Source organism: Oryx dammah, unplaced genomic scaffold (assembly GCF_014754425.2).
Source record: "Oryx dammah isolate SB20612 unplaced genomic scaffold, SCBI_Odam_1.1 HiC_scaffold_23, whole genome shotgun sequence".
Classification (NCBI taxonomy): domain Eukaryota; kingdom Metazoa; phylum Chordata; class Mammalia; order Artiodactyla; family Bovidae; genus Oryx; species Oryx dammah.
In genome coordinates, this window is record NW_024070207.1 from 14986597 (window position 1) to 15001935 (window position 15339).

General features: G+C 37.0%; 1 protein-coding gene across 4 annotated transcripts in view; it reads left to right on the forward strand.

Annotated features, from left to right (window-relative positions):
• The window catches only part of LOC120881379 (collagen alpha-5(IV) chain), a 248801-nt gene extending 247320 nt beyond the window's left edge, over positions 1 to 1481 (forward strand). For 3 of the 4 annotated variants that reach the window (XM_040265057.1, XM_040265056.1, XM_040265058.1), the window contains one exon: positions 226 to 1475. In XM_040265057.1, the coding sequence (XP_040120991.1) occupies positions 226 to 307 (82 nt within the window). In that variant the 3' untranslated portion in view covers positions 308 to 1475. Of the gene's footprint in view, positions 1 to 225 lie in introns of all 4 variants that reach the window. The other variant, XM_040265055.1, reaches the window with a different exon arrangement.
• Positions 1482 to 15339: the final 13858 nt, after the last annotated feature.

Here is a 15339-nt window from a genome sequence, read left to right on the forward strand (position 1 = left end):
CAAATAGACAAGGATGAGAGTGGTGGGGAGGAGAATCACTAAGATACCTATGACCACTAATGGCTCTTAGGCCATACCAGTCATTGCACTAGATTGCATTGCTCAAAAGTTAACCATTAAGTCAGCCACTTAAACACAATAGGATGTTAAAGTATGAATTGAAGCAATAATAGAATTAAAATACCAGAAAAGTCTAATTTGATAGTCTTGTTTTTTATTTCCCAGCAAACCTCAATCAGAAACGCTGAAAGCAGGGGACTTGAGGACACGCATTAGCCGATGCCAAGTGTGCATGAAGAGGACATAGCATTTTGAAGAATTCTTTGTGTGTTTTCAAATGTGATATAGAGATATATATATATACATATATATATATATAAAATTCCCAGGATGCAATGTCTCACTCTCCCCGACTTCACCACTGCTGCCACCCATGGTGCTACTCTATATGACCAAGAGAACATGCTGACTAGTAAATCATGAAGATTCAGATGTACCTCAGCAATGTGCCAGAGCAAGGTCTCTATTATTTTTCTACGAATGAAATGAGGAAATGAATTTACTTTTTGGGTCCAGAATGACTTTCTCCAAGGATTATAAGATGAAGATTATATATTTTGCCCAGTAACTAAAATGGCACGTTAAAAATTCAATTAAGAGAAGAATCATACTGAGTAAAATAAAAGACTGCAGTTTGGGGGAAGAATTATTTTTCATGGTGCTACTAATCCTACTGTATCCCAGTTTTTTAATATAAAAGTGTTAAGCTTATTTTACTCTGTAAGTAAAGAATGTGTATATTGTGTAAACAGCCTTTTAGCGCAAAATGTTGAGTCATTTAGGTGACCTGACATGAATCACTTTTACAGAAAACTTAGGAAAACCTAGAATACAGACAGCAAGATTTTATATCCAGGTTTATCAAAGTGAGAGTTTATATTCTTGCATCAAGTCACTACTGAGAGTAAATTTGAGTTTTCTCCCCTAAGTTCTCATTTGACTTTTTTTTAAAAAAAGGTCATTTTTAGTCACTTTAATCAGAATTTTAAATGTACATGTTACATACCACATTATAATATCTAATGATGCAACTTCTCTTTTGCTGTGTTCTCCAAGACACTCAACACTAGATGCCCCCAGCTTTGATGTTTCTTACATCTTGATTTTGCTCATCCCTGACTAGCCAAATTCTCCCATATAATTTTGTGAAACAAAAACATTTAAAAAGTTGACGATTTTCTTCCCTGTGCTTTTTATGTAAGAATTATTCTCCTGTGGTCTCTGCTTGTTCAAAAACTGGGAAGACAATACTTAGTTTGTCTTCTCTCTTCAATTACCAAGCCAACTGATATTTCTGACTGTTTTATTTTAAACACTATTATAGTCATAGAACACCTTATTTCTCTAGCTGTCATCTTCTCACTTAATGTTTTTAACTCACCAATATCAATTTAATTAAAGATATCATATGTTAAGGATGATTTGTTGTGTATCTCTTCAGCCTATGTGTAAAATTACTGCTCATTTACAGATAGACCACACTTCTGCACATCACCAAATAGTCACTCTTCTCAGAGAACCATTTAGAGCAGTTCAAAAGCAAAAGAGGTTTCTGCAGACTTTGATCAATCTGATACCTGATAGGAGATTTGCCAGCTGAGCCACCAGGGAAGCCCAATAGGAGACATAGTAAAGCACTTTTTCCAGTGAAGAGAACAACACATTGGGAAGTGTTTTGAGGCGATAAATTTATTAACAACATCGTGTTGATGGCTAAGAAAGGAAGCAGAACTACTTTTCATTTTGGGAATTCATTAATAATATTTAAAGTGGATTAGTGAGTTAATATTCCTATTGATTAAGAATGAACACATATAGCTCTCTAAAATAGTCGTAGACTTGCCTGTATAATAAAATGTGTGTTACATTTAAGATATGAAACAACCAAGGGATTTTGAGAATTTTAGACCCTAATGTGAGCTCTAAAGCTTAGAGCCTATAGTGGTAAAATTTAGGTTTTAAACAATGGTAGATAATACTGCTGATTTCCAGTAATGCTGTTGATTTCAAGGCTAATCAATTGCAAATTGTAGCTTTATTTTTCTGTGAGCTACATGCACGAAAACACTAATGGGTTATTATAAGTGAAATGCCATATTACATTCTATACATTTTTCTACATGCTATACACCTGCAGGTTGCTTCTTGAGTTATAGCTGCAAGCACAGATTCCAGAGATTTTGCTGTTTGTAGCTTTCCCTTTCATATTTAGCTGACTGAAAATCTTGGCTCAAAAAGAGCCTCCTAGATTTTAATAGTAGCATGTATAGCTGGTCTTTGTGTTTCTTGAATGCCCTAACTACTCCCAACCCTGTTTTGTTGTTTAAAGTACATGAACCCAATCCATTCCAGAACCTTAATGCTGTTAACTCACCTTTGCCACTGAATATTCAGATTATTCTGATGTAACTGCTCTAGTAGTTACCTATAGTGAGTTTTGCAGTCAAACAGTTAATGGTATTCCCACATAGGCAGGCAATGAATAAACTCTTCTACTTAGTGAGATATAGTTATTACATGTAGCCACCAAGTGAGATTATGTGTGTGTGTGTGTGTATGCCACATTGCTATCACACTGATCACTTCCAAGCTTCCGAAGTGTGTTTACTGGTCACCTTATCGATTGTGTAGTGTCTTCTTTCACCTGGCCAAATTTGAAAAGCACTTTCTTATGGTGCTAGTGTGGTTCTTTGCCTCAAATGACATGTATAATCAAAAACTCACTGGTCTTGCCAAGTCATCAGAAGTTTATTCATATGTTAATCACAAGAGGGCACTATAGCCTATAAAAATAAATCAACATGGAAATAAATCAGCATGTATTTGTTGAGCTCATTGTTGATGATGGTGGTGGAGTTGTCTAAAGCCCTACCTCTTAGATTCCTTGTTTTGGTTTCATGTATTCTTTCGTCTTCATGAAGATCAGTAGCAAGTATTTCAAGAGGTGGCCCAGTTACCCAATATTTGCATCCAAAATAAGGGACAGCTCTGATGTCAAAGATTTCCTTAAGAGCTTGATTAGGAGTTGGCTCTGGTAGTAATTCCTGTGCCTCTCAACACAGAAGCAAATGCCCTTGTTCCTCTGTGCAATCACTTTTGTTTGGCCAGGATTTCAGTTGGCATCTTTAGCAGAGAAGCTCTGTTCTTGGGCTGGACTATAAAAACATGTTCATCCCTCGGCAGCTCCAACATATATTGAATAATATTAAAATCATATGTCATTTCAATTTTACAGCAGTGGTTTCTAAAGTATATTTGGGATGTTTGGAAGCTTTTTATGGTGGAAGCACTCATGAGTTGGGACACTGAGGGAAAAAGTCGTTAGGCCTGTCTCCCAAGTTCCATAACAATAAACACTCATTAGATACTTATTAGCTTGTAGGGCACAATGATAGACAGCAATCCAAAATCAACTCAACCAGAGAGGTCATCACCTTAATATACTTCCAAAAAGAGGTATGCTGCTTTATCTTTGATTACTAAATCTCTCTAATTCTAGGCCAAACCAGAACAGATCCTACGGCTTTTTGCTGACTTGAGGAAGCTGACGCACCAGTCCATTCTCTAATACATGGACAGACTAAATCACATTTGATGTGAAAGTGTTGGTCACTCAGTCGTGTCCGACTCTTTGCAACCCCATGGACTGTAGCCCACCAGGCTCCTCTGTCCATGGGATTCTCCAGGCGAGAATACTGGAGTGGGTAGCCATTTATGTAACTGTAATTCTCTATTTTTCTATGAGTAGACAGCACGCCCAACACCTGACTCCATAGGATGACGAATTGCTGATAGCATCTTCATTTATGCCAGATATCATCTGTTTTTCTCCTCCAGATTCTCATTGCATTCTTCACCCTACTTTTTGCCCCAAAGTTTCCTGTGCTCTCTGACTTCTGCTTGGGGTCAACCAATGGGATTCCCCAATAGGACAGAGTGACGGCCAAGACTGAGATTATGGTATTTATTTTTATGAGGCCTCTAGGGTCACCTCAGATTGGCTTGTATTTTTCAATTGAATGTCTCTTCTGCTCTCAAGATGACCTGTTCTTAATTATCTCCCCCTCTGATTTTAGTAACATCTCTTACCCCTTCAGGTCTCTGTTTATGATGACAAGTCTGCTGCTCCTGGGCTGCTCACCCTGGATTCCTGTATTTTGTGGTTTCCCAACAGACTACCTATATCTTTGTAAACTCTCCACAGACTTGTCCTAATATAAATGTATTATCTGTTATTGATAACCTGATGAATGCACAACCACTTCTCATTTCCAAAATCTGTGGGAGGTGCTTCATTCTATAGGTGGCAAAATGAGGCTGAATTAATAAAGCTGACCTGCATGATTAGCATCTTTCCACATTGTGCTGAGGGATAAGCCAGAAGAAATGACTTACTATCACCTAATCTAAGACCTATTTACTAAGCTTTATTGGAAGCTGTGTTCCAAGGTCTTAGGGTTAAATGAGGCAAAAATAAATGCATTATGATCTTCAACTATATGCCTTTTTTCAAATATTGTCTCACTGTGTCTCAAAAGAATGCATCTTGACTTTCCCCCCAGGTGGTCATTTGGTTTGCTTCACACCACACCACATGAAGAATCTCAGTTGGCGGACTAGATGCTAAGCACTGACAATTAGATTCCTGAAAGATCTGCCAAGTCTGGTGTACATGCCTGCTGTTAGTTAAAAAGTCCCAAAGTGTTACTAAGCCAAGAAATAGACAACTTAAGCCACCTAAAACAAGTGGTTTTCTAACTTCAGAGTTGGTGGTTTAGTTGTTAAGTCATGTCTGATTCTTGTGACCACATGGACTGTAGCCCCCCAGGCCCCTCTGTTCATGGGATTTTCCGGCAAGAATACTGGAGTCATCACTGAATGTACAAGAGTGAAGACTTAGGCTAGGGATTATGGAAGATGAGACAGCCTCTAAAACAAAAGGCAGTCTGAGACTACCTGCAAATTTCAACCAGGGCCGCATAGAGCCTGCCAAGAAGTGATACTTTCATTTAATGTGAAGTAGTTTTATGGTTGACTTCCTTAGGGCCACTAGAGTCTATCACAAGCTAGAATGGTAAATCAGGTGCCAGATTTTTTGTGTCTTTCTTGAGGCAGTTATTTGACTCTTGCTTGTACTGTAAGGAACACTATTCCTGATGCCTCAGTGGCAACAAGAATAACATATCTATATAGTTCTTGTTGAGGCAGTCTGAGTGTGAGTTGGAAAAGAATTTCCAGACAGAGTATTGCAGGAAGGAGTGAGTTTATTAAGAACAAAGAGTAGAGATAAAGTGGGCACTGCGAATGCAATGGGGTGACAACTTCTGACAGGCCATGGAGAGTTGACACTTTTTGTGAATTAATAGCCAATTTTTATAGCCTCAAGACAAAGAAACTTCCTGCTGGAAGGTTGGCGTTGGGTGATTGGTTGGGGCATTACAGGTTGTTTACTGGTGTGGGCATCTTTGCCTAATTGGGAGTCAAGAAGCTTGTTAGTGATGACCAAGGGGTCTTCGGCAGCAGTTACAAAGGTGCTCAGTTAGCTTCGAAGATAACCTTGGTTCTGGCCTCCGCTTCTGTGGCCTTGGTACAAGGCCTCACACCTCTGGCCTGAGGGCAGGACTCAACAGTTCTCATTAAAATGTCATTGGGGGCAGGACTCAACGGTTCTCATTAAAATCTCATTCTTCACACATTATTTCATCTGAACCTCAGTGAGGCTGATATATTCAAAAGTCCATTGTCCATTTTATAGATGCAGAAGCTGAGCCTTATAATGGTTAAGTGACTTTCCCAAGGTCACAGAACAAACTATTAAGTTCTTTTTCACTCAAAATCTAATAATCACTATCTAGTCATTAAGAGACCTGTATCAAAATATTCAAAATCATATGTACTAGAGATTCTTGTCACTACAAGGATCTCTGCCTCCTGAGAAATGATAAGTTTTGGAAATCTTGCTGCTGCCGTTGCTAAGTCGCTTCAGTCGTGTCCGACTCTGTGCGACCCCATAGTCGGCAGCCCACCAGGCTCCCCCGTCCCTGGGATTCTCCAGGCAAGAACACTGGAGTGGGTTGCCATTTCCTTCTCCAATGCATGAAAGTGAAAACTGAAATTGAAGTCAGTTGCTCAGTTGTATCCAACTCTTCGCAACCCCATGGACTGTAGCCTACCAGGCTCCTCCGTCCATGGGATTTTCCAGGCAAGAGTACTGGAGTGGGGTGCCATTGCCTTCTCCATCCCTAGTTAATGAAGAGTGATTTTCCCAGCACCTTGGTAGCACCTGAGACCCTCTTGAATTAGCTGTTCGACCTAGGGGACTTAGAGTAAATCCATGGTGCCTCATGATATTCTTCTCTGTCTGGTCTAAGTCTATGCAGTGAGAGGAAACCTTGTGACTCTGGCTTGGTATTGGCCTCACGTAACCTTTCTTGGGGATCTTGGATCCAAATGAGCCCCTGGAATTTGAATGTTCTGGTTCACAGATGCTCCAGTGCTACCAGTGTCCAAGTAAGGAACATTGTGTATCAATTGCTATGAAACCTGAGACCATGCAGATACTATCATTTGTTTTAGACAATGTAAAAAGTAACCTGGGGGAGGGGAACTTTTCTTCCCTGGGAAGTTCATTATATTTCATTAATACCCGTATAAATAAACATAGAAGCAGCTAGAGTTTGCTAACTATAAGATGCACTGGTCATATTTTACATGTAGTAACTTTCCTCCTTTGGTTTCCTTCAGCAGAAATTTAGGCTGGGAATCAGGTGAACAAACATCAACTGGGCTAAGGAGTATGAGATTACTTATCAGAATAGAGATACAGGAAGTGTTAAAGACAAGTTGGAAAATATCTTGGCTAAAATAGGGCCCTGCTTAGCTTATAGTAATCAGTACAGTAAGAAGCTGGACTTTGAGATTACTAGGCTTAAATATGTTAAATTAGCTGTGAATCCAAATGTGGCAGATGTTGCCCACTTTAAGGTCAGCAATCACACAGAAAACCACCCATATAGAGTGGAAAGAGATAACAGCCTAAAGCCATTTTAACAAACATATTCTCCTTCTCTGAGGAAAGTGGTATTTTCCTTTTTTCCCTATATATTTTTTTAATTGAACTATACTTGATTTATAATATTAATATGTCTCAGGCATATGATGTAGTCATAATTTTAAAGGTTATATTCCATTTATAGTTATTACAAAATTTCAGCGATATTCTTTGTGTTGTGCTAAATATCCTTGTAGCTTATTTTATACATAGTAGTTTGTACTTCTTAATCCTCTACTGCTATCTTGATTCCCTCCACTTCCCTCTTCACACTGATAACCACTAGTTTGTTCTAAGTATCTGTTTCTCTTTTGTTATATTCATTTGTCAGATTCTACATATAAGTGAAAACATTGTATTTCTTTTTTTTTTTTTTTTTTTTTTTATATTTTAGTGGTTGGATGTTATTTTTTTTTTTTTTTTTTATTTATTTTTAATTTTTACTTTACAATTCTGTATTGGTTTTGGCATAGATTGACATATTTATTTCACTTAGCATAATGTCCTCCAAGTTCATCCATGCTGTTGAAATGGTAAAATTTCATTCTTTCTATGGTTGAGTAATATATTATGTATATCTATATAGATAGATAGATGAATGGATGGATGGATGGATAAATATAAACCACATCTTCTTTATCCATCTGTTGATGGGCATTTAGGTTGCTTCCATATCTTGGTAATTGTAAACAGTGCTGCTTTGAACACTGGGGTTCATGTTATCTTTCACATTAGTATTTTCATTTTTTTTCTGATATATATACCCAAGAGTGGAATTGGTGGATCATATGGTAATTCTGTGGTGTTGGAGAAGACTCTTGAGAGTCCCTTGGACTGCAAGAAGATCCAACCAGTCAATCCCAAAGGAAATCAGTCCTGAATATTCATTGGAAAGACTGATGCTGAAGCTGAAACTCCAATACTTTGGCCACTTGATGCGAAGAACTGACTCATTGGAAAAGACTCTGATGCTGGGAAAGATTGAAGGTGGGAGGAGAAGGGGATGCCAGAGGATGAGATGGTTAGATGGCATCACTGACTCGATGGACATGAGTTTGAGTAAGCTCTGGGAGTTGGTGATGGACAAGGAAGCCTGGCATGCTGCAGTCCATGGGGTCGCAAAGAGTCGAACTGAACTGATGATAATTCTATTTTTAGCTTTTAAGGACCCTCCATACTGTTTTCAATAGTGGCTACACCTATTTACATTCCCACTACCAGTGTACAAGAGTTCCCTTTTTTCTACATCCTCAATAACACTTGCTATTCGTAGGCTTTTTGCTGATATTCTGACATGTGTGAGGTTATTATCTCATTGTGCAGAAACTATTATTTTCTTTTGTTCTCTCTGAGCAAGCAGAAGTAGCCACAGGCACAAGACAATGTGCTAAGGCTTTTCCCATTGCAGCTATATCAGGTTTTTCTTCTTCTATTTTGAAAATCTCTTATTATGTACATTAAGTATTTACTACAGTGGATGTAAAGTGGTATCTCATTGTAGTTTTGATTTGTATTTTCTTAATGCCTAATGATGGTTTCCCAGGTAGCACAGTGGTAAAGAATCCGTCTGCAGTACAGGAAACATGGGTTTGATCCATCGGTTGGGAAGATCCCCTAAAGAAGCAAATGGCAACCCACTCCAGTATTTTTGCCTGGAGAATCCCATGGACAGAGGAGCCTGGCAGGCTCCATGGAGTTGCAAAGAATCGGACATGATTGAGCGACTAAACAACAGCAACAATGCCTAATGTTGTTGAACATCATTTGTGTGCTCGTTGGTCATTTGTGTGTCTTCTTTAGTGAAATGTCTATTCAGATGTTTTGCCCATTTTTAAGTTGAGTTATTTTTCTGTTTACTGTTGAGCTGTGAGAGTACTTCATATACTCTGAATACTAGTCCCTTATCAATATTTTCAAATATTCTCTTCCATTCTGAGAGCCATCTTGTTACTTTCTCGGTGTCCTTTAAAGTACAAAAGATTTTAATTTTGATGAAATCCTACTTATTTATTTTCCCTTTTGTTCCTGGGTCAGGAAGATCTGCTGGAGAAGGGATAGGCTACCCACTCCAATATTCTTGGGCTTCCCTTGTGGCTCAGCTGGTAAAGAATCTGTCTGCAATGTGGGAGACCTGGGTTTGATCCCTGGGTTGGGAAGATCCCCTGGAGAAAGGAAGGGCTACCCACTCCAGTAGTCTGGGCTGGAGAATTCCCTGGACTGTATAGGCCATGGGGCTGCAAAGAGTCAGATGCAACTTTCACTTTCACTTTGTTGCTTTTGCTGTTGGAGTCATATCTAATCCAAGATCATGAAGATTTGCCCCTGTTTTTCTTCCAAGAGTTTTATTGCTTTGCTCTTTCACTCAAATCTTTGATTCATTTTGAGTTAATTTTTATACATGGTATGAGGTAAAGGTCCAACTTCATTCTTTCGCATGTGGCTATTCAGTTGTTTCAGCACAATTTGTTGAAAAGACAGTTTTCCCCAACTGAATTGCCTTGGCATCTTTTGAAAAATCAATTGGTCACAAATTGTTGGTTTATTTCTAGACTCTCAATTCCATTCCATTGATCTATATGTCTGTCTTTATGCCAGTACCACACAGTCTTAATTACTGTAACATTTAAGTACGTTTTGAAATTGTCAAGTGTGAGTCTTCCAACTTTGTTCTTATTTTTACGGATTGTCTTGGCTTATTCAGTCTCCCTTGTGATTCCATATAAGTTTTAGGATTAGCTTGTCACTTACTTCAAGGGAAAAATAGGAAATGGGACTTTGATAAATTGCATTGAATCTGTACATCACTTTGGGGAATATTGTATTTTAAGAATAAGTATTACGACCGATGAACACAGGGTGTCTTATCATTTATGTAGGTCTTCTTTAACTTTTCAATGATATTTTGTAGTTTTCAATAAACAAATATTATACTTCTTTAATTTATTCCTAAGTATTTTATGTTTTCCACTACTATAAATGGAAATTTTGCCTTAATTCTCTTTTTCAATTGTTCATTGCTTGTGTATAGAAATACATTTTTTTGTATATTGATCCTGTATCCTATAACTTTATTAAATGCATTTGTTAGCTTGAATGATTTCCCAGGTGGCGCTAGTGGTAAAAAACCCGCCTGCCAATGCAGAAGACAGAAGAGACAGGGGCTCAATCCCTGGGTCAGGAAGATCCCCTGGAGAAGGAAATGGCAACTCACTCCAGTATTCTTCCCTGGAGAATCCCATGGACAGAGGAGCCTGGCGGCCTATAGTCCATGGAGTCTCAAAGAGTCAGACATGACAGAAGCAACTTAACACAGACAGCTTGAATAGCTTTTAGTGGATTTCTTAGAATTTTCTATATATAAGGTCATATCATCAAAACAGAAGTGATTTTACTTCTTCTTTTCCAACGTTTATGCATTTTATTTATTTTCTTTTACTAATTGATCAGGCTAGACACGCTAGTACAATATTAAATAGAGATGAATGAGAAGAGACATCTTGTTGTACCTAATCTAATGGGAAAAGTTTCAGTCTTTCACCATTAAGTGTGATGTTAGCTGGGGTTTTTCATAGATACCCTGTGTCAGGTTAAGAAACTTCCCTTCTATTCCTAGTTGGTGAGTGTTTTTATCATGAACAGCTGTTGAATATTGTCAAATGATTTTTATGCATCAATTGAGATAATCATGTGGGTTTTTTCCTTCATTCTACTAATTATGTGTATCACATTGATGAATTTTAATACATCAAACCAACTTTACATTCCAGTAGAAATCCCACTTGATTATGGTATATAATTCTTTTAAGATGCTTTTGAATTTGTTTTGCTAGTATTTTGTTGAGGATATTTTTGTACCAATATTCATAAGAATCTGAATCTGTAGTTTTCTTACATTGCCTTCTCAGCATATTACTGACCTCATAGAATGATATAGGAAGTGTTCCTTCCTCTTCAATTTTTTTGGAGGAGTTTGACCAAAGTTTTGTTAATTCTTCCTTAAACGTTTGGTAGACTTCACCAGTGAAGCTATCTAGTCCTGTGCTTTTTATATGTTGCTTAATTGGATTTGCTAGTGGCTTTTATTGTTCTTTTTTGAGGGTTTTTTTTTTTTTTTGGTCTATATTCATAAGGAATATTGCTCTGTAGTTTTTTTCATCATATGTCTCTTCTTTGGTATCTTTGAAGTTTTAGCCTCATGGAATGAGTTGAAAAGTTTTGCCTCTTCAATTTGGGGGGGGCGGATTTTGTGAATGATTGGTATTAATTCTTCTTTATATATTTTGTAGAATTCACCAGTTATCTTGTTCAAAGTTTTAAAGTTAATTGTTCTATCTTTTTATTTGTTGTATCTATTCAGTTTTTTCATTATTTATTGTCAGTTTTGGTGGTTTGTGTTCTAGAAGTAGGTTTGTTCCAATTAACGTGTCTAATTTATTCACATACAATTGCTCATAGTATTCTTTTATAGATGGGCTTCCCTAGTAGCTCAGATGGTAAAACGTCTGCCTGCAGTGCAAGAGACCTGGGTTCGATCCCTGGGTTGGGAAGATCCCCTGGAGAAGGAAATGGCAACCCATTCCAGTATCCTTGCCTGGAAAATTCCGTAGACAGAGGAGTCTGGCAGGCCATCGTCCATGGGGTTGCAAAGAGTCAGACATGACTGAGTGAAAAACACACATTCTTTTATAGTCATTTTAATCTCTGTAACATTAGTAGTAATGCCTCCCCTTTATATCTGATTTTAATAATTTGGATCTTCTTCATCTTTTATCTATCCCATGAATCATAGCCACATTGGCCTCCTTGGAGTTAGAGGTCCATATCTTTAATTCAAGGAATTGGCTTAGATTATCCATGACCCCGCACCATGGCCTGAAATTGTTCTGAAGGCAATGAGACAGGGCAGATGTAGGTCTTATCAAGTTTGTTTCACCCCTCTTAGGGATCACTGTTCTTTATTACTTGATATGTAGTGTCTTGAAGCCCCTTGTTTCATATTCTGAGGTTCTTTCTTTGGTTGTTCAGGTGGGAGATTAAATATGGTCCACCTTGGCCAGAAGTAGAAGTCTTAATATCTTATTATTTGCAATTACTTGGTGCCAGCACAGGGTAAATATTCATTACAACAGCAGGCCTAGATCTTTGTAGGGGATTTTGTTTACTATATAGCACATAGGGCTTTAAATGTAGGGTCATCTGTTACCTCTTATGAATATTTGTATTAGGATAGCCTAGTCTTTTGTCTCAGCTGTGATTTAACAATTGGAGTTTCAGATATTATTCTCATTAACTCTAGTAATACAGAGTTTTACTTTACCATAAGTGGGAAAAGTAGAACAAAAATGGTTTTAGGCTCTGATTACACAAAGTGAAATATTATGAGCACCATTGGTGTAATGAACACATTTCTTAGTGGGGGTAAGGAGTATGAAAACAGGGAAGGAGAAGTGAAAATCCTCCTTTCAAATCCTACATAGAAAACTGTCAATTTTTTCATGTACCATGTGTCATAGAACTCTAAACTAAGAAGAAATCTTTCCAATCCCAATCCTTATATCCTATTCTACTAGACCTCTTATCAGGACTTTAATAGCTAGGAAAGATGGTTAAAATAACTTCTCCAAGGGAAAAAAGTGGATGAAAAGAGAATTATTTGGAAAGGTGGTAGGGCCTGGTCTATAGCATGTCTAAGATCCCCTGTAGTTCTAAACCTATTTCCAGAATATCAACTCTATACAAACAAAGCAAGAGTCAACTATAGTTTTCTAAGATGTAAAGTAACCAGCTGAAACCCATGACAACTAGAATGTTGACCTATTGTCATTGTTGCTCTTCCACAAAAGACATGGTAGTCTTGCAAAAAAATAAGTTTTTGCAGTTTCTATATCTTATATGAAGTATATCTACTGTGTAATATGAGATATTTAGCTATAATTCTCAGTACTAAGCACCATCAACAATACCTCCTGTCATCCCAGAATGAGCATAATCTTCATATAAAGAGGAAAAAAAACATAATAAAAAGGCAAGGTTGGAAAGGTGGTTCCCAAAATGCTTCTGAGAAAGTTAAAACAATAAGAAAAGTTTAAGCATAGATATATTTTAAATGGCAAACGTGCATTCAATTCCCTGAAATGTTGTAGAAAACACAAAAAATGTCGAAAAACTTCTTGGGAGTTACAAATATGGAAATATAGAATGAACTGTGGGCATCACTTTTTTCTGTACACACTGAAGAATTTGCTTCCCATTTCAGTGTTTTCATGCTCATTCTGTTACTGAATTGATATTTCAGATAACTGCCAGTGAAACAGAACACCTTATAATGCATATTCTGAGATTAAAAACTCAAATCATTAACAAAATGAAAAGGCAACCTACTGAATGAAAGAATATATTTGAAAATCATATATCTAATAAGAGATTAATATCCAAAAATATAAAAAACTGCACAACTCAATAGCAAACAAAACAAAAACCAACCAAACAAAAAACAACCAAAAACAATCTGATATTTAAAATGCACAGAGGATATGAATAGACATTTCCTCCAAAAAAAGACAGTCAATGGGTACATTAAAAGATGCCCAACATTACTAATCATCAGGTCAATGCAGATCCAAAAAAAAAATGATAGATTACCTCACACTTGTCAGAATGACTATCATCAGAAAGCCAAGAAATAACAAGTGCTGGTGAGGGTGTAAAGAAAAGAGAACCTTAGGTCACTGTTGGTAGAAATATAAATCGGTATAGCCACTAAAAAAAATGCATGGAAGTTCCTCAGAAAACTTAAAGATAAAACTACCATAAAATCCAATAATTCCACTTCTAGTATTTACCCAAAAAATTCATACTAATTTGAAAAGATATATGCACCCTTATGTTCATTGCAACATTATTGACCAAATAGTCAAGATTTGAAAACAATCTAAGTATCCATCAGTGGATGAATAAAGAAGTTGTGGTATATATGTACAATGGAATATTGCTCAGTCACAAAAAGAATAAAATCTTGCCATTTACAGCAACATGGATGAACCTTGAGGGTATTATGCCAAGTGAAATAAGTCAGAGACAATGCCAGGTGGTCTCACTTATATGTAGAATCTGAAAAGCAAAACAAACGAACAAAGAAAACAAAATCCAGAGATATAGAAAACAAAAAGGTGGTTACTGGGGGGCAGAGGATGGAGGATGGGTGAAATAAGTGAAGGGGGTCAACAGGTACAAGTTTCCAGTTATAAAATAAATCATGAGGATGTAATGTACAGCATTACAGATGACTTATAATCAGTACTGTAGTTCTGATTTGAAAGTTGCTAAGAGAATAAATCTTAAAAGTTCTCATGGCAAGAAAAAAATCTGTAACTTTGTATGGCAACAGATGGTAACTATACTTATTATGGAAATAGTGTATGTCAATGTTGAATAATTACATTGTATACCTGAAACATGGTGTTATATGTCAATTACACCTCTATTTAAAAAAAGAAAAAGAAAAAAACAAAGCAAAACAAGAAATGTCAAGGAGGGGATTGTTTCTGTTTCAGTTCGATGGACCCAATGTTTAATATTAAGTTACATCAGTTGTCTCCTGCTAAATTCTCAGGACTTTATTCTAAATAAGTTTTCCCCATTTATATAGCACAGCGCTGATGTTACTGACAAATTCCAATGTAGCATGCAACAGTGGTTCCTAATTGCTTTAGCATTTATCATTCACAAGAGACAGGAGGGAAATTTGTCTCATTTTGTACAGCTCAGTTGCATTTCTTATCTCTGAAGTACACTTAAGCAGCAAACTGGGACTTAAGGTAGCTGCCTGAAAACCAGCAACCATTAAAATGCATGTCTTAAAGGAAAAATGTATTGGTTTTTCTAAAACAGAATACAGTTTAGCCTCATTCTGTGCATTAATTTTGCATAATTTCTTTTGCACATTTTATAAATTAGGGGCCATGATTTGATTTACCCATATAGCCATACTCACATTTGCCAGGTTCTGCCTTTGAGTTCAAAACATTTTTAAAAAAAGCATTTTGGTGTATTTCCAAGATGCCCTTTGGGGTCAATTAGCACCTAGTAATATTTTTCTAAGCAGTCACTGGAGGTGCTTAACTAGTGCGTACTTAGGCATGTTTTACCTGACAAGTCTTCTGAATAGGTTTTATGCTTTAAAGAAACAGTATCCCTTCACATTCTATAGTGAGCACGTAGCTGCTGTA